At 62.6% G+C, this 22,403-nt stretch overlaps 6 protein-coding genes across 6 annotated transcripts; 3 read left to right on the top strand and 3 right to left on the bottom strand.

The window, feature by feature from the left end:
- Positions 1-228: 228 nt before the first annotated feature.
- Positions 229-4,193, top strand: Q8F55_000609 (uncharacterized protein; the record flags this gene model as incomplete). Its single annotated transcript, XM_069349260.1, has 11 exons — positions 229-509; positions 556-865; positions 1,302-1,554; positions 1,599-1,800; positions 1,852-1,921; positions 2,130-2,241; positions 2,283-2,414; positions 3,330-3,769; positions 3,804-3,956; positions 3,993-4,005; positions 4,123-4,193. The coding sequence occupies 11 exons, from the start codon at positions 229-231 to the stop codon at positions 4,191-4,193; spliced, it is 2,037 nt and encodes a 678-aa protein (XP_069212804.1).
- Positions 4,194-4,308: 115 nt separating this feature from the next.
- Q8F55_000608 (uncharacterized protein) lies at positions 4,309-8,964 on the bottom strand (the record flags this gene model as incomplete). The annotated part of the gene is made up of 2 exons (XM_069349259.1): positions 4,309-8,705; positions 8,754-8,964. 2 exons carry the CDS (start codon positions 8,962-8,964, stop codon positions 4,309-4,311), a joined length of 4,608 nt encoding a protein of 1,535 aa, XP_069212803.1.
- Positions 8,965-9,404: 440 nt separating this feature from the next.
- Positions 9,405-10,580, top strand: FES1 (hsp70 nucleotide exchange factor fes1; the record flags this gene model as incomplete). Its single annotated transcript, XM_069349258.1, has 2 exons — positions 9,405-9,956; positions 9,999-10,580. 2 exons carry the CDS (start codon positions 9,405-9,407, stop codon positions 10,578-10,580), a joined length of 1,134 nt encoding a protein of 377 aa, XP_069212802.1.
- A 170-nt stretch (positions 10,581-10,750) lies between these two features.
- On the bottom strand, positions 10,751-13,811 carry Q8F55_000606 (uncharacterized protein; the record flags this gene model as incomplete). Its single annotated transcript, XM_069349257.1, has 2 exons — positions 10,751-13,506; positions 13,559-13,811. 2 exons carry the CDS (start codon positions 13,809-13,811, stop codon positions 10,751-10,753), a joined length of 3,009 nt encoding a protein of 1,002 aa, XP_069212801.1.
- An 898-nt stretch (positions 13,812-14,709) lies between these two features.
- PEX19 (Peroxisome chaperone and import receptor) lies at positions 14,710-15,895 on the bottom strand (the record flags this gene model as incomplete). Its single annotated transcript, XM_069349256.1, has 3 exons — positions 14,710-14,973; positions 15,017-15,717; positions 15,754-15,895. 3 exons carry the CDS (start codon positions 15,893-15,895, stop codon positions 14,710-14,712), a joined length of 1,107 nt encoding a protein of 368 aa, XP_069212800.1.
- A 1,633-nt stretch (positions 15,896-17,528) lies between these two features.
- On the top strand, positions 17,529-22,335 carry Q8F55_000604 (uncharacterized protein; the record flags this gene model as incomplete). Its single annotated transcript, XM_069349255.1, has 2 exons — positions 17,529-21,966; positions 22,217-22,335. 2 exons carry the CDS (start codon positions 17,529-17,531, stop codon positions 22,333-22,335), a joined length of 4,557 nt encoding a protein of 1,518 aa, XP_069212799.1.
- Positions 22,336-22,403: the final 68 nt, after the last annotated feature.

Genomic DNA, 22,403 nt, shown 5'->3' with positions numbered 1-22,403 from the left:
GGCCGATTCTAGTTGTCAGAACGGGTGAGATGCAGGCTGGACGCGGCTGTCTCGACGTCCACTGCCGCCAAAATACTTTGAATCTTGACACGGACATGGTACAATCTCCGTGCGCCGCCGATTGTTGCCCCACCTCCACCTTGCCTTGTGTGCCATAAACAGAGTGCAGAATGGTCGCGAGAGCACATGGCCCGGCTTTACAATCCGCACATTCACAACCAGCCCCCAATGGCCGCGGTAGAGGCTCTCGACACCGAGGTCGAGCTCATATCAGCCTCGATCCTCCCCGCAGAGTCCCTCACGTCGACAGAGTCGGGCGGCTGGCCCAGGATCGTAACCGTAACCAACGCCGACAGCCAGCGGTCACTTCATATCACCGTAGCGGATACGTATCCTCGTCGTGGGGCGGTCACCATCGAGCTCAAGGGCAACGACGTCGGAAGGGAAGAGGCCGTCGAGTGGAGTGCGCAAATCGATGCCTTCTTGGATGAGTGGGATGAGGGAGATGGGTAGGTCACTCACGAGCATGAGCATGCATTCCTGACTTGCCACCAGGTACCCACTGTACCAGATGCTCACTGCGCACATCCTCGGTCTCCTCGTACCAAACTGGCATTCATTGACGACTATCCAAGAGCAGCCCAGCCCACCTTTAGGGCCCACGGTGGCACACCACGTCCTGCTCACTTCGCACCACCTCCTCTCCCCGACCAAGCGGAAGGACTTCCTGTCACTGGCGTCCGAGCTGTCGTTGACCGGCTTCTCCAAGGTCGGACACCCGGGGATCTACTATGCCATCGGGCACCGTGACGACTTGGAGCAGTGGTTGAGGGAGGTGAAGAGCTGGAACTGGCTCGCTCTGCGTGTGAGGGTGGGGATTGAGCCACTGCCAGAGGAGGCACTGGGCGGTGGGAGGGGGAGCGAGAGTGGCGCGCGGGGTGGTAAAGGCCGAGGTGACTGGGACGAGCTGGAGAAGATTAGCGAGGCGTTGGACTGGCTCAAGAGACGAGGACGCGAGCAATTGTTGCTGGACATTGGAATTGGAGGGGGATCGTCGATGTAATGAAATGATCCGCAGACACCCCATGGTGGGTGGAGGGTGACTCGACTCTTTGTCTTCCTCGTCTTCCCTCTGACACTTTTGACATTGCTCACTTCACAACTCATCATTCTCATCACTCACTGATTGTCCATCACTCATCATGCTTCCCCGGACCCCGTCAGAGGTCCACGGGCGCGTGTACGACCGCGGCATATTATACCTGCACCACCACACCCCCTCACATGTTGCCGCCACCCAGCAACAGGCCTCCGACGTCCTCGGCCAGCTGCTCACCCCCCTTTCCTTCGCCGAGTACCCGACCACCTTCGGTCCCAAAGACATAGACCCCTTTGTCCCTCTTCTCGAAGCAGCCAAGGCTTGCGGCAACCCCAAGGACCTCTTCCCAGCACTAAAGGCCGACGCAGCCACCAAGACTGTGCTCCGTGGGCTACACGAAGAGCTCAAGAAGCGAGAGAGAATGCCACTCGCCGGTCGCTTCAAGGGCAGAGATTGTAGGTATCTTCCCTCTAGACGACGGCACTGACTCTACTTCCAGCCAATCCCTTCCTCTCGTACCTTCAGCCATTGGAACCACTCCTGTCTCGTCGCGCTGTTCGGGAGGGCGAGGAAGTGGCCAATCAACTCAACGCCCCGACAAGCACCTCGCAACTGTTCCTCCCTCACTCCAAGCACTTCATCTCCGGCTTCCTCGCAGTGGAACCGATGCCTATCCCGCGCGTAGCTGTCGAGGATGCTTTGTAAGCGCCCCTTGCGCGCCCGTTTGGCATTGCCACTGACTTGTTGAACAGAAACCTGCGATGGACTCTCGAGCCTGGCATGGCCGATCAGCTGAGGCGAATCACAGCTTCAGAGAAGCAAGTACGCAGGCCACTTCAAGGGGTCTGGGATCGGTGGGATAAGGATGCCGGCAGCCAAGTAGGTTGAAGTGAGAGCTGGCACTGATGACGAGGACATCCCCCTCCCTATTACACTCCACACCCCTCTCTTCCCTGGCGAGAGCCGGTTCTCTGGGCAGCCCGACTTCCATGGGGCAGCTGACTTAGTGGTCGGATACCCCCACTTACAGCCATCAGCATTACCGCCCATCAACCCAATGGAGGTCATTAGCTTGTACTGGATGGACATCGGGGTTGACTGGGTGGTCAACCCCTTGGCAATCTGGTGGCTGGACGAGTTCGGTGAGTGTGGCGGCGTGGGTGTGGCTAACTACATGCAACAGACGATGTTCCCTTCGCCGACGATTCTGAGGTCTTTGACTCCGTCAATGTCTTGCCCACGAAATCCAAGCCCCTTCGCCTTCCTCCTCGAGTGAAGATGGAGCAGCAGTCCGGTACTGAGGACTGGGGCATAGGTACGTGGCCTCCACGGAGCCGAGTTGACCGCTCAGAAACACCATTGTTGCCGTGGAGACACAGTGATGCAACGTAAGTCCTACAACTGTGACCGTGCTGAGGCCGAAGGTTACCAATGAATCCTCTTCCTCCCATCGTCCCCAGGAATGCTCGACTCACCTTCGGCGGCCATGTGTCGAGATCACGCCCACCCACCCCTCGTCCTCAGCCGGCATCATCTTATCTCTCGAGCCCTCTCGACTACCACGAGGCTCATTGGTCTTCTCCGACACAAGACAAGTCGTCCACCGGTACCCCCTCCGCGGGACGAGTTCCCTCTCGCATGCAGCGAGAGGTGGAATCGGCGGCCCATCTCTCCCACCAGTCTCCCCAGTCTCATCTCCATCCAAGCTACTTGCCTGAAACGCCATCCTCTGGTCCGTACATCGCCACCTCCAGCGACCGCAAGAGCGAAGTCAGCAAGAAGAGGCGCCTGTCGGACGCAACAATGTCATCTGAGCTTCCCACACCCGCCCCTGCATCTCGAGTCCAGGCGGCGGGCAATCCTTCATCGGCAGTGAGGCTCTCTCAGTTTTATGGTGGACAACAAAAGTGGAATGATGTGATCCATTCCGCCCCGACTGGCGTTCGACCTTCACCGCCAACGAGTTACGTGGCCCCGACAGCTGGCATCACCCCCGTGGCACCGTCAAGTGAAGCCGACTTCACAAGAGAGACTGAGATCTCATCAGTTCTCCGAGCATCGTCCCCCACCTGGGTTCACAGTCCACTCCTTCGCAATCCCGACTGGTACTCGGCTGCCGCCAACAAGGCTGGTAAAGGGCTGCGTACCAGCTCCACATTGCCTGCTCTCGGCACTCTGGCCCTCCGTCGTGAGCGATCGATTAGTCGAGCCCTCGCCGCTACGATCAAAGTTACTCCTACCGAATCGAACCTCCAAGGCGCGGACCTGGTGCTGTCCACCCGAACCGCCGTTGTGTTCCTCAACCTCCAAACCCTCAAGTCCAACGCCGCTCGTGTCGTTGACGGCTTAAAGACAACTGCAGTGTACTACAGCCGGGTGATTGTTGTCTTCGAGGTCCTTCCCTACGACGACCAGCAGGGTGATGGAGGTCCAAAGGACCCCCTTGAGGAGGACTTCGTCAAAGCCTTGCCGCCGTTCAGGCGAAGGCTCGAAGCGTTCCGCGGTGCCCTACCGGCGGGCCAAGTGCTCTGCGTTCCCGATATCGTCTTTGCGTGCCGTGGAGCGGCAGAGGTCGCTGGAGCACTATATACACTCACCGTGAACGAGTGCCGTGCAGTAGGCGGCGTGGACCCGGCGGTGTGTTTGGAGAAGGAGCCGTCTGGTCAAATGGTGAGTTGTCGGCACTGTTCAATCTAACCTCCAGATGAGGGATGAACTGAAGCTCATTACCGACTTCTTCGTCAACGCCTATACGGCTCGCCTCCTCCTCACCGTCTTCGGAAGCTTGACCGACCTCATCAGAAGGAGCAAGGAAGCTCGCGGCGTGTTTGGCGAACTGATTGACCCAGCAGTTTGGGTATGTGGTTGCCGCGGTGCTGGTACTGACTCGCAGGCACGATTCTATGGTAGGCCCAACGCTGCTGCAAGCTCCTCTCGTGTTCCCCACCCTGCCGCTCAAACGCCAGTCTCGAACACCCGAGCCAGCCTCAGCTCTGGCAGAACGCCACCCACTCCCACCCCAGCTCGCCCTCATCCCGCGACATTCAGACTCCGCTCCAACCTCCCCCCTGTCCCCAAGAACCCTGCTTTCTGAGTCCCACGACGCTCATCCGTATCCTATCCGTTTCGAGTCAAGTAGTAGCATGCAGCTGTGGCGTACGTTGTACAATGTCCAAGAAGACGCGCTGCGGCGTGTACAGAAGTGTGGTCTAGAACTGTTGCTCAATGCTCTTGTAGTGGTGCTCGCCGTGCTTGCCGTGCCTGCGTCCGCGGCGGCGGCGGTTCCAGCGCTTGATGTTGGCGATGGTGCGCGCGATCGGGCGCTCGGCGTATCGTTCAAAGCCAAAGCAGATGATAATGTTGACGATTGCAATCACCAGCAGCTGGATCTTGAACGACGTGGGCAGCTCGATAATGTCGAGGATGAGGGCGACGGCCTGGCTGGGCATGAGGAGCACGTAGGTCGAGAAGCCAGTCAGCCCGACGAGGCACATGACGAGCGAGATGTTCGAGTAGATGGGCTTGCGGTAGGGCGGGCCGACCGAGAAGACACCAGCGACGAGGATGTACTGGAAGCACGAGATGAGGAAGAGCGATGTGTTCTCGTAGTTGAACGTCTCGAGCTCCTCGTTGTCGACCACGGGCGCGACGTACCACGGCTGCTTGCGGACCCAGATGAAGACGAGGCCCTGGATGGCCGCGTTGATGATCGTCTGGCCGATGATGCTTGTAAGCACCTTTTTGGAGACGAGGCTTGCTGTCGGCCGCTTGGGGTAGATCTTGGGGTAGGGGAGGGTGCGGCCCATGGCGACGGCGATGGGGATGATGATGAACAGGTCGATGTAGAGGAACTGGAAGTCGCCGAGACTCGACGCAAAGCTGTAGAGTAGCGTCACGGTCGTGAACTGGATGAGCGAGTACAGCGCCATGTACTTGAAGCAGCTGAAGCTCGTGACGAGCGCACAGCGGCCCTCACGGATGATCTCGGCGACACATGAGATGTCGGGCGTGCGGCTTGTGAACGGCGCAGCGACCGACGCCTCGGCCTCGGAGAGCGAGACACCGACGTCGGCAGCTTTGAGGGCACCGCAGTCGTTGGCTCCGTCACCGCAGAAGGCGACCGTGTAGCCGAGTTGCTGGAGGCGCTCCACGAGCTCGGCCTTCTCGTCGGGGGACATGCGCGCAAAGATGACGCCCTTGACGAGCATGCGGTTCATGGTCTCGAGAGGGGCGTACTCGAGCATCCACTTGAATACGTCGCCGGTGAGCGCGAGCTGGTAGTCTGGGACCTCGAGCTCCTCGGCGTCCATCGCCAGGTCGCGATTGACGAGCGGCAGGAGCGTGTACTCGTCGAGCCTGTGCGACTCGTCGTCGATGCTCGACCAGTCGAGGCGCGCTTCTTCCGTATTGCCAGTACCAGGTATGAATGTCGGGATGTAGACGCTCGCCGAGTGGGAGATGAGACCACACTCACGGGCGACCGAGATGGCGGTGCGCACGTTGTCGCCGGTGACCATGCGGCAGGCGATGTGGGCCGCACGCAGGGTGTGGATGTTGGGCGTGGTGCCGGGCTTGAGCTTGTTCTCGAACACGATAAAGCCAAGGAACTGGAGGTTGTGCTCGGCCACCTCGCGGCGCATGCGCTGGGCCTTGAGCCACGTGAGGCCCTCGACCGACTTGCCGGCAATGGCAATGACACGGAAACCGTTACGCGTGTAGTACGAAAGCATGTCGTCGTAGTCGGTGGGGAACGAGTCGGGATCGCAGATGTCGGGCATGACCTCGGGGGCACCCTTGCAATAGATCTCCATGCTGGAAGACTTGAGGCGCTTGACAATGACGGTCATGCGGCGGAGCGCCGAGACAAAGTCATAGGAGCGGATAACACCGAGTTCGAGGTTGCGGTTCGTGCCGTGAGCGTCCTCCATGCGCCAGCGGTCCTGGCCAGGGGGGCGGACCACCATCTGGACGAGGGTCTGGGTGCGCTCAGAGCCAGCAGCACCGCCCTTGACCTGGCGGGACTGTCCTTCGTCCAGGCTCCAGCCCGTGTACTCGAACATTTTGATGTCAAGCGGGTCGCCGAGGACCTCGCCGTCAATGAGCTTGAGAGCGTGGCAACTGGCCAGGGCGTAGAGCAGAGGCGTCTTGCCATTGGGGCCGCCCGTGGTGGGGATGTCCTCGACCGTCGAGTGCAGCTCGGAGAAGCGACGGTCAAAGCGGTCGATGGTACGCACGCCCAGCACGTCGAGGCCGTCCTCTGTAAGCGTGCCTGTCTTGTCGAAGCAAACGACGTTCACCTTGCCGCCGATGTTGACGCGGTTGGGCGAAATGCAGAAAATGCCGCTCTTGCGGAGACGCTCGATGGCGAACGTGGTACCAATAGTGAGCGTGGCGGGGAGGGCGGGCGGAACGACGATTGTGATTAGGTCGAGGGCGCGAATGACGATTGTGTGCCACTTGATGCCAATGCGAATGAACTGGACGGCGCTGATCATGAACCCAAAGCCGGCAATCATGGCAAGCACGCCGATAAAGTTCATCGAGTCGCGGTAGAACTTGAATCCGAGCGGCTTGGGGAAGAGCATCGAGCGGACGAGGGCACCCTTGGTCGTGTTGAAGCCGGTGCGTGCGACCATGGCAAAGGCGATATCGTCGCTGTTTCTCGGCGCCCAAGCGGGCTTGGCGCCGGACCGCACGCGGATGATCTTGGTGCCGGAGAAGAGGTAGTGCTTTGCGAGCTCCGGGTCGACGTCGGAGCTGCCGGCCTTGGTCTCGCGCGACATGGAGCGGAGGGCATCGTCCTTGACTGGCACCTTGCTAACGGGAACCGACTCGCCAGTGAGCATCGACTCGTTGACAATCGCGTCGCCAGACAACAGCAGAGCGTCGCACGGGAAGACTGAGAGGGTCGAGTCTGACGCGTCGAAGATGTCGCCCGGCACCATGTCGGAGCAGTCGACGCGCTTCCACTCGCCGTCGACGAGAACGTTGACGGGGCAGTGGAAACGGGACATTTCGCGCATGCGCTCAATTGTGCGCTTTGTCTCGATGAGCGACGACAGGATACTCGTCGCGCTGATGATGAAAATGGCAAAGGCGTAGTAGTAGTAGTCGTCAAAGCACCAGAGCATGATTGAAGCGATCTGGAACACGTAGAAGGGGTGCAGGACCTCGTCCATGAGCAGCTGGACGAGGCTCTTGCTGGCAATGTCGATCGAGTTGTCGCCCATGAGGATACGGCGCTGGTTGCGTGTCGACGAGTCGAGGCCGTGGGCGACGGCGCGAGCCGAGGTCCACTTGGGGTCGCGCCAGTCGCGGATCATGCACCAGCGGCCCGAGTGAGGCTCGAGAGCAAAGCGTGTGTACCTGTACTCCATGACCCTCAGGATGCCGAGCTTCTCCTCGGTGGTCGTCTTGCCCTGCTCGAGATCGGGCGTCGCGTTGCCGTTGATCGGAGTGCGGCTCGTAGACCCGGTCGCCTGGTAGTCTGAAGGGCCGGTCCTCGAGTCGGCACGCGACTCGGGGCGCGAGCTCACGGGTGCCTGCTGCGGGAACACGGTGGACAGGGGGTAGGGGTAGTCGATAACGTTGATGTCGACAATGTGGATATCGCCATACGGCGTCTCAACGACGAGCCAGTCGCCCTCCTTGGACTCGTCGAACGGCGTCTCGACGCCGCAGAAGCGCACCCAGAGCATGGGTGTCCATCGCCCAATCAAACCGAGCGCGCCGAGCGTGAGAATACACCCAATCCACCAGAGCGCGTGTCGGAACCTGTCGGTCCTGTAGCCCGTAAACCTGATCGACAAGTCCTCGTCGGGGAGGAGGACCGTCTGGCGCGAAGGAACAAGCGTGTCGTCAAACTCCTTTGCCTCGTCGTGGATGTGCATGGTCGACTCGCCAAAGATGCCGTCCTGGGGTGCGGGGACAAGCGGGAGCACCGGCGAGCCAGGCCTCGACTGCGGGGGGAGCGACGTGTCGTCAGCCAGTTCAGAGTTGTACCCTCCCGACCCGTTCTCAGAGTATCCCTCGTCCTCATCTCCATAGCCCCACGAGTCGCGCGACGAAACGGGCGACGACGATCGGCGGGGCGAGTGTTCGGATCCAGAGCCGTAGTCGTCGGATCCGCTCGTCCTCCTCCGCGAAATCAACCCCTCTTCCTCGTCCTCGTACCTCGGGCGGCCAAAGTACGACGCCACGCGCGCAATCACAGACGAAGGATGCACAGGCGACGTCGGCTGCGACTCGTCGCCGGCGCCCTCCTCGCGCCGATAGTACTCGTTCGAGTCGCGCCGCCGCCGCGGCACACTCATGGGCGGCTGCGTGCCCTGCCTGCTCGTGCGGCGCGAGTACCGGCGCGCAGGGTACGTGCTGCTCTCTCCCTCGTCCTCCGAGTCGGGGATGAAGACGCCCGAGACGGACGGCGAAGGCGGGCCGCCTCCGCCGCGGCTGTACGCCCCGCCGTCGATGCTCGCCTGGCGCGCGAGCGACGTGCTCGAGCCCCGGCGCCACAGGCCCGACGAGGAGCGGAACGACGCGACAGAGTTGCGCCGTGACCCTCCCGGGCCGTACCAGCGCGTGCGGGTGACCGACGAGGGCGTGATGCCTTTCAGGGCGTCAGCGATGGCACTTTGCGTGGTCTGGTGCTACTCACCCCCGTCAACCTGCCCCATGAGACTGCCCGAGATCGAGTCGCCCTCGCCCGGCGGGTTCTCCTTGTCGCGCTGCTCGATGGCGATGGCGATGGCCTGGTCGGTCGCGCCGTCTGTCCAGTCCTCTACGTTGCGGCGGGCGGCGGGCACCGGCTGCGCCGCTGAGCCCGCGGCACCGCGCCCGTCTGGCGGCTCGGCGGTGGTGTCTACCATCGTTGGAGAGGTAGGCTTGCGCGTGACGGGGAGTAGGGGGATGTCGGATGTTGAGGACGCCAGTTTGACGGCTGGGAAAAGATGTCGGCGCCGAGGGAGCAGGTGGAGGGAGGGGGGTGGGGATCCTGAGTGATGGTTGAGACCCTTTGCTGGCCGCCGACGCCGCGACGGCCCGACGCCGTCATGAATACTCTGGCTGGGCAGAGCGGAGCAACATGACGCCTGATCTGTTATCACAAAATGACGACGTTTACGCGGGAGACACCTGGGCGAGGTGACAACCCCACGTCATTCGCCACGTGGACCACGTGGCGCGCCACCGATTTCTCCATCAGCCTCCACCACTTTCTCGCATCCTCTGCGTCACTTTGAGCCTTGAGGTCTTAAACGAGAGGGTGACCATCGCGCCGACTCTCAACCACCACAAACACACAAACACAATGGCAGACCTCAACACACTACTCCGCTGGGCCGTGGAGAACACACCCGCCCCGGCGCCAGGCGAGCAGCCGGCCGCCCAGGACCTCGGCAACGGCATGTCGCTCAAGTGGAAGCCCGCCGTGCCGGGCCAGCAGGCGTCGGCCACGGCCGCGACGCTGCACACAAACGACCCGCAGTACCCCGTCTCGGACCTCTCCCCTGCCAGCACGCCGGGCCCAGCGACGCCCGCGACCGAGGCCGGCGCGCTGCCAAAGGACAGCAAGATCAGCACCGAGATGCTCGACCTGATCATGGGCAAGCCCGACAGCCTGACGATGAAGGAGAAGATGGCGACGGCGACCGACGAGTCGCTCGACGTCGAGACGCGCGTCGAGGCGCTCGACGACTTTGAGATGCTCGTCGAGCTCATCGACAATGCCAACAACATGGCCGTGCTCAAGCTCTGGGAGCCGCTCATCGGCCTGTACGACGACAAGCACCCCGAGGTCGTGCGCCACGCCCTGTGGATCACGGGCACGGCGGTGCAGAACAACCTCAAGGCTCAGGCTGCGGTACGTCCCCCCTCCCCCCTTAGTGCCCGACTAACCCCCCAGCTCTTCGTGCACGACGCCTTCCCCAAGATCATCGACATCATCTACCCCGCGACGCGCGAGCAGGCGACGCGCGCAAAGGCGCAGTACGCCATGTCGAGCGCGCTCAAGCACTGGCCGCTGGCGAGCGCCGCGCTCTCGGCCGACAGCGACAAGGGGTACGCCGTGCTCCGGCAGGGCGTGGCCGACGACAGCGCCGTCCTCAAGCGCAAGTTCGCGTTCCTGCTCGGCACGCTCGTCATGCAGGCGCGCGAGAGCTACGAGGGCGAGATGCCGTCCGAGGTGCGCGCGCTGCTCGAGGAGCGCGCCGCGGCCGCCGGCGGAAAGGAGGAGGACCTCGTGCTCGCGCTCAAGCGCACCGGCGTGTTTTCGAGCGCTTTGGCGGCGCTCGCAAAGGGCTCGGACGACGCAGAGTACGAGGAGAACGCGGTGCGCGCGCTCGCCAAGGCCGCTGCGGCCGGCGGGCTGAGCGCCGACGAAAAGGCCCAGCTTAGGGCCATTTGGGACAAGTGGGGCGCCGAGGGCCGCGCCGAGCGCGGGCTCGACGGCGCCGACGGCGACGAGATTGCAAAGGACTTGGCGTAGGCCGCACATATTGTATGCATATAGACTGGCATTGCGGGATGTGGGAGCGGGGTGGGTGCCAGTCAGTGGTCAGTGGCACCAGCGCTGTGGGTTCCGCACTGCTCGACGCCGAAGCCACAACACAATGATAACATGCACTAACAACTACCAAAACAAACCCGACCCAGCCACTACCGCTTCTCGCGCAGCATGAAGAAGACGCAGAAGATGAGCATGGCCAAGAAGCCCAGGATGAAGGCCACGAGCACGAGCACGTTGCGGTAGTAGTTTCCGAGCTGGAAGCCAAACAGCGTCTCCATGATGAGCGCGCCGTTGACGTCGATCTGCACGCCGTTGAGGCTGTCGATGATCTGGATGCCCGATCCCACCTCGTTGACAGTGAGCGCCTCGAGCGCGTACCCGAGCGTCGAGAACCAGCGGAGCCAGCGCAGGACGGGCGGGATCGTCTCGAGGTTGACAAAGAAGCCGGCGTACGTCATGAGGAAGAGGTTGTAGAGCGACGAGAGCAGAATCGCGAGCCCCGCGTGGCTGAAGCACGCGGCCAGCATAAAGTTGTAGAGCGTCGTGCTGAGGCAGAACTCGAGCAGGATGAGCAGGAACTTGAAGAAGCGCGCGGCGCTCGGCGCGAGCCCGACCATCCAGTACACTACCACGCCGAGGATCGTCGCCGGCAGCAGGCGCAGCGGGATGATGTCGAACAGCAGGCGTGCGGTCAGCCACGCTTGGGGCGAGTAGAGCGAGCTGGCGCGCTCGCGCAGGAAGAGCGGGCGGACCTCGATGACGTTTGCGAGCGCCGAGAGCGCCGAGAACGCGATGAGGGACGCGAGGAAGAAGAGACTGCCGACGCGGTTCTGGAAGCCGCCGATCGTGAGCTTGGCCTTGAAGTACAGGCCGCCCGAGAAGACGGCAGAAACCGACGCGAGGACAATGTGCGCGAGGAGCAGCGTCTTGTCGCGCTTGAGGTTCTTGATCTCGCGCCCGGAGAGCACGGCGACCTGGGTGAGGAACGTCGTCTCGGGGTTGTTTGACGCGTCAAACCAACCCTTGCCCGACGCCTTGGACACGTGCGCGAGGTCGACCTCCTTGCCGAGCTTTTCGTTGCTCGTGTTGTGCACGAGCTGGCTCTCGCTCTGGCCCCGGTTGCGCGTGTAGTGGTAGTGTGACGACTCGGCCTCGTAGTATGGCGTGCCGCCCGGCGAGGGGATCATGGCGTCGACGCCGGTGCGCAGGCGCAGGCCCGACTCGCTCGCAATGTCGAGCAGGTGGTCGGCAACGTTGTAGTCCGGCGGGCAGGGGTAGCCCTGCTCGGCAAAGAAGTCGACGGGGCGGTGGCCCGCGGGGCCAAAGTACAGCTGCTGGCCGTGGGCGAGCAGCAGGACCTGGTCGAACATGTGGTAGAGGGCCGAGCTGGGCTGGTGGATCGACGCGATGATGGTCGTGCGCTGGTTGACGTCCTCGGCGAGCGACTTGAGCAGCGAGATGAGGCGGGCGGCCGAGACCGAGTCGAGGCCCGACGTCGGCTCGTCGAGCACGAGCACATCGGGCGCAGCGACGAGCTCTGTGCCGATCGACACGCGGCGCATCTCACCGCCCGAGATGCCGCGGATCTCGCCAGAGCCGATGCGCGTGTCGGCGACGTGGGACAGGCCGAGCTGGTTGAGCACGGCCCGTGCGCGCTCCAGCTTGACCTCGTCCGGCACATTCTCCGGGAGGCGCAGACGCGCGGCGAAGACCAGCGTCTCGAGCACGGTCGACGTGGGCGACAGGACATCCGACTGGTCGACAAAGCCGACCTTGATACGGCGCGTGTCGCCGCCCTCGAGGTGGTACGCAACCTTGCCCTCTACGAGCCCGGCCTTGCGCTTGCCGCCGAGGATGTCGATCAGGGTCGACTTGCCGGCGCCACTGGGGCCCAGCACGGCGAGCATGCTGCCGGCCGGCACGTTGCCATAGTTGTTTTGGAGGATGACCTTGCCGCCGTTGGGGCCGGGCGCGATGCCCTGCTCCGCCTCGAGCCTTGCGCGCTGGCGAGGGGTATCGAACCCCCTGAGCCAGCCGATGATGGCAGCGTATGCGCCGCGCCCGTGTGCGTGCACCTCGTACCCGACGCCCGACCAGGACACGCCTACGCCGCCGCGCTTCTCGAGCGAGCCGTCCGACACGCGCTTGCGGGCCTTTGAGCGTGCGATCAGGCCCCAGATGAGGATGAGGAGGACGAGCAGCAAGAACGCGCCGACGACGGCCAGGCCGGCGATCACGCCGCCGCTCAGCCCGCCGTTGGAGACGACTGTGGCGTGGATACCCTCGGCCTGGTCGACGACAAACTGCTGCACGCACTCGCCGTACTTGCACGAGCTGAGGGGCAGGCCGCTGTCGCCGAAGAAGCCGTTCAGGTCCTTCTGCTTGAAGCCACAGACGCCGGCGGCGTCGCACGAGACGGTGAGCGGGCCCTTGACACCTGTGATGATGCTGCCGAGGATGGCCCCCGCGCCGCCAGTACAGAAGGCCGTCCCAGCCTTGCAGCTGCACTGGAGCTCGGGACACACCCACTCGGAAGAGGACCGGTCCTCAGACGCCGTCTGGTTGCACCCCGAGGCGTGGCAGTAGAACTGCTCGCCGCCCTGGTACCAGACCTGTGCCCAGATCTCGCCGTCGGCCGGCGCCAGCCCCGCCGCCTTGACGGTGTTTGGTCCGCCCGGCGTCCTGGACGAGTTGAGAGAGCGCATCATCGACAGCGTAATCGGCAGCGGGAAGAAGCTCTTGATGAGCACCTGCTCGATCGAGCACGTCATCTGGCTGACAGTGTACACTGTCGGCGAGTTGGAGCACACCATGGTCGAGTTGACGGCCGCCGACGCGATGCTGCCGGCCTGCTGGTCGACGTAGCGTCCCAGCGCGGCCTGGCACGACGCGCCCGTCGAGCACACTTTCGGGTCAGCTCGCTCTCCCCTCCTCTCCGCTTGCCTGCCCCGACTCACGAGTACACGCCGGGCCGCTCCAGCCGTCGGCGCACGAGCACGACGTGACGTTGCCGTTGGGCGCCGCCTGGGTCGGGTTGAAGATGTTGCTGCCGCAGTTTGGCTGGGCGCACGAGCTCGACTGGGGCGAGTTGAAGCCGGCGGGGCAGAGGCAGCTGCCGCCTGCTTCCACGCCGAAGTTTGCGCAGGCCGGCGCCGTCTGCGCCGCCGCGAGGCCGAGGAAGGCGAGCGCGCCGAGCGTGCCTAGCCTCATTGTGGGCTTGGTTGGTGGTAGGAAGGAGGATGTGATCTGCAAGCAAGCAAGTATATGAGTCGAGAGGGATGGATCTGGATCTGCTCTGCGCGCCGTGATGCGTTGCGTTGCGTTGTGCTCGACTGACACGTCGTGGCTTGCTTGCAGTCGGGAGCGACCTCGACCCGCGCGCCGCCTCCGCCTTGCAGTCTATATATTCAGTCGCGGCAAATTGCTGTCGTACCTGCCTGCTTGCTCGGGTGGGACGATTGGAGAGGAACGCCAGCGTGCGTCGTATGGGGGGGTCGGTCCCGCGCCGCAAGCCGCGCGCCCCGCGCCACTGTGGCCGCGATCAGTGTTTGTGCCTTGAGTGGAATTCGGGCACCGGCACATGAGACGCGCGGCGCACCCTGCGACTTTGGCCTTAGCGCGGCGCTGGGCGTGTGGGGCTGCGGCACCCCACCCACCCCCGCACTGCTGCGAGCGTGCTCGGCCTGCTCGGCGTACAGACAGGCCCGCCCGGCATGCATGCTACCTACACGTTGCATTCCATAGCACAGACACTTTGATGCTGCCAGGCAGTGACCATGCTCATGCGCACCTCTGGATCTGGGTGACGCCGACCCCGTGCTGCAGGCCCATGTGGATCTCGCTCAACAGATGCAGTCGCACAGAGTCCAGATTCGGGACGCCGGCCTGCAAGCGGGTGAATCAGGGCAGGGGGAACAAGGAATCCCATGTGGCTCATGTCATTTGCCATGTTTCCACCGTCATGAGCCGTCAGGCCGTCATCACTCATGTCAACATGGCAACGCACCAACATGCCAAGAAACAGCGGCGATAGTGCGTGCAACATGACATGCCTTGACAAGTGGTGGGCCACAAACCATCTATAAACCCGCATCATCGTCGCCTTGCTCTACATAATCACGCACTGCTCGTCGTTGCCGAGGTTGGCAAAGTCGAAGCCCTCGGGCAGGTCGCCCATGATCTCGTTGGGAGGGCCGCCGAGGTCCTGCATCTCGCCAACGAGGCGTGCCACCTCCTTGCCGTCGCGCTCGTCCGTGTAGCCTGGCTTCTTGAACGTCTCGACAATCTGCTGCACGAGCTTGTGCTGCTGGCGGTACTTCTCCAGGTCGGCGGGCGTAGCGGTGGACGGAGGCTTGGCCAGGTACTCGGGGTACTGGAGTGTCAGTTCTGTGCCACGCATCTATTGCTCAACCTACCTTTGCGGCAAGCTCGGCCATCGGCTCCTCCAACACCTCCTTGCTCATGAGCTGCGCCATCATGCCGTCGAGCAGGCCGCCGAGGTCGTCGTCCTCGTCGCCGAGGCCGTCGAGCGCCGAGGGGTCCGAGCCGAGCTGCCTCAACAGCGCTGCGAGGTCCGTGTCGTCGCCGCCAGCACCGACGTTGGCACCGCCGGCATTAATCGACTCCATCGTCTTGCGGATCGTCTCCTCAAAGCTGGTAGCGCCGGCAGCGCTCGGTCCAGCTGCCCCAGCTGGGGGCGCACGGCGCGGGGAAGGTGCCGAGCCACCCGCCTTGGCCTTGTCGTCGAGGCCGAGCGCCTCGATGCCTTCGTTGGACAGCATCATCTCGATCGCGCGCTGGAACGCCTTCTCCTCTTCCTCCGAGCTCAGGCCGGCTCCGCCCTCGACCGCCTTCTTGCTCGGCGTGTCGGCCTTGCCACCAGCTGCTGGTCCCGGTGGGTGCTCGTTGGCCAGCGAGCGCAGGAGCGCCTCCATGCCCTCGACGAGCGAAGCCTCGAAATCCTCGTCGTCGAGGCCGTCCGTGCCCGCGCCTGGGGCAGCAGCAGGGGGTCGTAGCGAGCTGGCGGCCGCTGGGGTTGGTGGCGCGGGCGATTGGTCGGGCTGGACTCGCTTCCCCAGGGTGGGCTTGAGCGGGGCGTTGAACGAGTCGAGGACGTCTGTGACCTGTCAGCACAGCCAGGAGCACCACTCACCATCGAGGTCGTCGAGGTCGTCATCGTCATCCTCGTCCTCGACACGTGGGTTGCGGTAGCTCGACGGCCCGCTGGCCGGGGCAGCAGCAGCAGCTGCGGGGGCCGGCTTGCTGCTGGATCCGGCTGGGAGGTCTGAGCCCATGGCTGATTGGGTGTGCTGGGAGAGTAATAGGAGTAGTAGATGGAAGGGTGATGCACACTGTGATGGAAATAATTGGAATCAGTGTTCGACGACTGGACTAGGAGAGCACGCGTTGGCGGCTATCAGCGTGGCCAAGAGCCGGACGACGTTGCAACTGAGCGCGCGGTCAACGGCGCCGACCTGGGGCTCCGAGTCCCAAGTGCCACGCACCGGCCTTTGCGGGGTTAGAGAGCTGCTTGTTGACATCTTGAGAGTGGGTCACGTGATGCCCTCGACACTGCCCACCTTGGGGCTAGTGCATCGTTAATAGCGATCAGTGTGACAGCATAAACAACTAAAGTAGATTACAGCAGCCAAGAGATTGGATTCATAGTAGTGCGACATGACTGCGACGAGACGCGCTCGACGACGACGACGCAGACCCGTCGTCATGGTGGCCTGTATGCAGCGCTGCAGAGTGGTGGGAGGGAGGGAACATTGCCCAGGGCTTGGTCGTGCTGCTCGCACAGAGCACTGCACCAGCCCGAGCAAGGCAAGGCAACGAACGTAGCAATGATGGCAGGGAGTCACGCCCTAACTAAACCCTTCCCGCCTAGGCAATATACACCTCCCCGTCTTGTCCTGGTTTCCGAGCAGCCAGCCAGCCTGGAGTGGGTTACGGGATCAAATTTACTCGACATGGTAACACGGCTTGGTGCTTTGCCTGGTCAGGTCCAGGGCAACTGCCGTGCCGGGTTTCCGTTCTGCCCTCGTCCCTCTCTGCCGCCCGCCCACACCCCTAGCGCCCGCGCGCCCAAACCCTCTTTGGCCCAACACACACACACAACGCACGACCGTTCCGCCCACCCAGCCAGCCAGCCGCCACCACCACAGCCGTCGCCGGCCTCGCCTCGTCCCCCTCCCCTAGCTAGACAAGCAAAGCAACCCAACCTACTCGTTGCTGCTGCGAAACAACAACCAAAGCAGCAAGTCGTCACACCCTTTGCTGCTCGCACCTCGACCACTCATCTCCCTCTACTCCTTAATTTCTCTCCTTGGCCATACGAGGCTGCTCTGCTCAAGAGTCGGTCACCCTCCTTTGGACGTGTCACGCTCGCCCCGCACGCGCTCCTCGCCCTTCCCTCGTCGCGACCGACCGACTGACCGACAAGTTGTGACTGCCCTTGTCTTGCCCTTGAACGCGACCACGACCGAGGCGCACAGACCCCCACTCCCCCCATCCCTGTCGACAACCAGCCCGCCCCGTCCGCGCCCGCCGCCGCCGCCGCCTCTCTGCAGCTACTGCCCGCCACGGGCTCGCTCACTCACCTACACACCCACCCACCGAGCACCCACCCACCGACAACTCCCCTCGTTTCATATCGCCACCTTTACTCGTTCCTATCCCATCACTCGCTCGTTGCCTTTGCCCAGCCACCCCTTCTCCTCGTCGTCTCCTTCCACTCCCTCTTACTCTCAAGGCGCAGAGCATGCCAACGACCACATCGTAGTCATCGACATTACAGCCCTCATCGCAACCATCGGCTCGACCTCGACCTACAATCGGCGCTCGCCCTTTCCCTCTTCCTTGTCGCCCCTCACATTCGTTTAAACACAACATCACGCCGCCCACACCGGGGCACTCCCTTCGCCAATGCCTCGCAATCCTCCACGACGACGCCTGGGCGCGTTTGCGGCAGCTGCCGCTGCCGCCACGCTCGTGACGACGCCGTCCGTCTTGGCAGCATCGCCGGCACCCCCACAAGTGCCCAATGTTGACTTTGCTCGCATGGGCTCTGTCGGCTTCGGAGGCGCGTTTGCTGGGCTCGACTGGTTCACCGCACAGTCCGCGTTCGCTTCTTCGTCATCCAGCAGTGGGTCAACACCCCATTTCGCAGCGGATGGCGGAACACTGTTGGTGCAGAACCCAGATGGGTCTATCAGCCTACTCGGTAACACCAACCCTGGGGGAAGCATTACCGCGCTATGCTACTCCAACTCGCCCGACAACGGCACACTCTACATTGGCGGAACCTTCACCTCCTTCGCATCAACATCTTCATCCAACATTGTTGCGTACTCCCTATCTTCTGCCAAATTCACAGCATTGGGGACTGGCCTGTCAGGACCAGTAAACACCCTCTACTGCGACGACCCTCACCAAGAGGTCTGGGCTGGCGGGGCCTTCTCAGATCCGTCCGCCAGCAGCACACCAGGAAACGTCGCAAGATGGTCTACGCAATCTTCGGCATGGTCGGCCGTTCCATTCGGTGGACTCAACGGTCAAGTGCGCTCGATTGCACCAAGTCCAAACAACGGCAGCCTGTACTTTGGTGGTGACTTTACCACCCAGTACGCCAGCAACGGCGGCAGCCGCAACGTGACCACAAACACCACGATCATTTCCGTCCCGAATGCTCCTGTCGACACTGTCACGACTGGCAACTCGGGCTACCTCACCCCCTTCACGATCCCGCAGTCGGCTTCCCAGTACGGCGGATTAACAATCGACGCAACACCAGCGGCGCCTGGCAGCGACGCCAACGCTCTGCTTTGCCCGGGCACTGGGTCATGGCAGGCGCAGAGCGGAAGCACGGCTGTCATCAACATTCTCAGCTATGGTTACCTGAGAGGCCAGGGTGTTCGTGTGGCCAACGACATCTCCGGAGGCAGCGGAACGACCTCGTTCACGCTCACGACTCTGCCCGACAACACGGTCGTCCCTCTGACCTACACTGACCCAGCAACCGGCCAAAACCAGACGTGCACGAGCAGCTGCCCGTTGTCGACCAACTCGAGTGTCCACGCCCAAGACTTCCTCTTCGAGGGCGGCTCGAGAGAGCTCACCGGCCTCCAGTTCACCTTGGACGGCCACCAGGGCTCGCAGGCCGCTCTCGACTACATCCAGCTTCTCTCTGACGGTGCTTACGCATCGGCTGTGGAGTCGGACAACACCGGTCTCTGCGGTGGATCAAAGTCGAGCGTGCAGTCGATCGGATCATGGCAGGATGAGAATTCTCCTACTTCGATCCCAGGCACGACATCTGGTTACACCGTCGCTGAGGTGCCTACGAACGCGGTTACGGAAACCAGTCTCACGCTCTACACCTGGGTCGGCTCGACGGGCTACTACGACATGTTCCTGGTCGTTCCAGGATGCGCCCAGATTGGCGACTGTGCTGGCCGAACGACGGTGGACGTCACCGTCTTCGCCCAAGATGGCGTGCCTTTCGTGACGACAGTCGACCAGAACGTGCAGGAGGACTCTCTGCTTCGCATCTACTCCGGTCTCGTGGACGCTTCGACCGACGCCTTTAGCCCTACTATCACGGTTTCCCTGCCATCGAACCCCGCGCCCATCGCCGGTGACAACTATGTTGTGGTTGCCAACGGTGTTTCCATGACCCTTACCGGTCTGCAGACAGCACCTCTTAATTCGACGACGACTGTAACTGGCGCCACCGCCACGGGCACTTCCGTCTCCCCAGCGACCACCTCGGGTGTCTTGCTGCCCAACACGACTCGTGCAGCATTCGGCGTTTTCGAGTGGGCCAGGAACTCCGACTTGAAGGCCACCTCGCTTCTTCCAAACAACACCCAGACGGCTCTGACCCAGCTGGCATTCTCCCTGGATGCGGCTCGCAATGCTTCCGGGGGAACCGCCTTCTCGGTCGCCTCAGTCCTTCCGGTGAACAACACAGCTTTCGTTAGCGGCTCGTTCAGCGCTTCTAACTACTCGAACGTTGTTGCTGTTGACACTGCGACTGGCGCGCCCATCGGCCTCCCCAACCAGGGCCTCAACGGCGCGGTCAACGCAGCTGCTGTTGTTAGCGGCTTGATTTACTTCGGCGGCAACTTTACTGGCACCCAGACCAGCAACTCAGACCTGAGCTACCTCGCTCGCTACGACCCCGTGACCAAGGCCTGGGACAGCGTTGGCGGTGGAGTCGACGGCCCTGTCACCGAACTGCTTGGCGTCCCGGGCGGCTTGGTCGTTGTGGGCCCCTTCAACCATGTCATCTTCTCCAACGGCTCGTCGTTCGCCACGGGTGGGTATGCCGTTTACAATGCCACCACATCGCAGTGGAACACTGGCGGTATCCTGTACGGCAACGGTACGGCAATTGGTTCTTCAGGTCAGCACACCTATGTTGCTGGCCAGTTTGTTGGCGCATCCAGCAACTCGGTCGGTGGCGTTGCCTCCCTTGTCACAAACAAGGACGGTACGGCATCGATTGAAAGCCTCAAGGGTGTCTCTTTCTCAAACGCGGGTTCGGCACCACCTCCTGCTGCCGCTCCGGCTCGTCGATCGCTGACGGGCTGGCTCGCTCACGTTGCTCGCTCGAACGCACACATCGTGGCTCGTGCTCCGGCGTTGCCCATCCCCGCAAGGCCTGCCCTTGCTCCCGCAACACTCACTGGCGCCTTCTACACCAACTCGTCAGCGGACGGCAAGCCCGACATCACGATCCTCGGAGGCAACTTCACCCAGGGCTCCGGACCCACCGAGGTCTCGGGTGTTGCTTTCCAGACCGACAACGCCCCCATGTCGGGACCCCACCCGCCTGTTTCCGGTATTGTGCGTGCGCTCAACGTCGACAAGGACACCCTTTATGTCGGCGGCAGCGATATTACGGTCAACGGCATCGGTGGCGGCCTCTTGCGATATGATCTCGCTCATGGCCGCTGGATCAACGCCGGCATGCCTGCCCTTGCCGTTAACGCTGGTTCAAACATTGCCATCAACCAGATCAAGACTCGGCACAACACGGACATGATTCTGGTTGCTGGTAACTTTGCCAACGCTGGCTCCCTCTCTTGCCCGGCGCTCTGTATCTGGAGGACGCAGACGGAGCGTTGGGAGCAGGCTGGCCTCGGCTCTGGCGAGGTTACCGCGATCGACTTTGGAGACGACCAGTACGGCACGCTCGTTGCTGGAGGCTCGTTTGTGATCAACAGTGACAACGTCTACGCGGCTACCTACCACTTCGCCAACACCTCATGGACTCCTCTTCCTGGACTCCCCGGCCCTGTTACCTCGATCGTCTTCAACGACCGCAACGCGTCCAACATTTTCGCTACCGGCTTCAGCGCTTCGGACCGGACTCCTTACCTTCAGCAATGGGATGGCCGCACGTGGACCAACCAGAACTCGTCGGCTCTGCTTGACGGCACGGTGATTCAGAACCTTGCGTTCGTGCCTGTCAAGCACGAGCACTCTGCCGAGGGGCCCATTGAGAAGAACCGCATGCTCATGGCCTCTGGTGAAGTCTTCCTCGCCAACACTGGCAACGTGTCATCGGCCCTCTTCGACGGTGCTTCATGGTACCCGTACCTCATCGGCTCCACTGCTGCGGGTACACTCGGCGCCGCCTCATCCCTCTTCTGGAAGAACACGTCGATCGACTTTTCGCTGAGGAAGTACCTGGACCGTGGCATTGTTGTCCTCGTGGCAATGGCGATTGCGACAGGTATCATCCTTCTGCTCATTCTTCTCATCCTCCTGGTCGCCTACTGTCTCCGCCTCCGCGAGCGCCGGCAACAGCCCGCCGAGGTGTACGACAAGGACGGCAGCGACGTGTCGTCGACGCACCAGTTCATGCTCAACAGCGTGCAGACGGCTCTCGAGCGGTCCCTCATCCCTGGAGCCCAGCACCCGTCGCAGCCGGAGCGCGCCCACGTCAGCGAGTTTGGCGCGGGCCCTTCGACCCTTGCGGGTGCTGGTGCTGTCGGCGCCGGCGCTGCTGCTGGCCTGGGCGTCGCTAGTGCCACCCAATTGTCTGCAGGCAGCGGCACCCACCTGTCGGCACCAACATACGGCTCGCGACCTGAAAGCGACCAGAGCCACTACGTCGACGCCGAGCAGGGCCCCGAGTACCTGCACGACAACCAGCCAGGCTCGTACGAGGGCAGCGACGAGGGCCGTGAGACGATCATGCGCTACGACTTCTTCGGCCCCGAGCTGCAGACTGGCGAGCTGCCTATGCGGACCGGGCAGCGGATCATCATCCTCGACGACGAGCAGAGCGACGAGTGGTGGTACGCGCGCGACCCTGCGACTGGACAGGAGGGTGTTGTTCCTGCTACCTATGGTGAGTGGCGAGCTTGGTGTGCTGTTGCTGACGTGCAGTGTTGTGATACCATATTCGGACAATCGGACTACGTTCCTACCACGATAACCCTTGATGTCAGACGACGTCTGACGCAAAACACGCACCGGCTCCGGCTCCGTCTTTCCTTGCCCCGGCTGGGTGTCTCTAGGTATAATTGCTATTCACTTTCCTCTACTAGACGGGCTTCCTGTGTTCTTTACATTGTTCTGCATATTCGTGTTGCATGGAGGGGATAGCACTGGGTGGGGGAAGGAGGTGCCAGCGCGATGGTGGGGCGAGGCAGCGGAATGCGTCGAGCGTGTGGTGTCTCGATCGCCACCGCGCCACTCGGCCAGTGGGATTTCCTAATCCGGCCCCCCGGATAAGTCGTCTCGCTGGCTCGCCGCCTCCATCTCGGTGACGCGCGTTCGGCGATC

This window comes from Vanrija albida (genome assembly GCF_041260175.1).
Source record: "Vanrija albida strain AlHP1 chromosome Unknown contig_1, whole genome shotgun sequence".
NCBI classification, from domain to species: Eukaryota; Fungi; Basidiomycota; class Tremellomycetes; order Trichosporonales; family Trichosporonaceae; genus Vanrija; species Vanrija albida.
Note: the sequence above shows the minus strand (reverse complement) of the source record. Positions and strands in the feature narration are given on the sequence as shown.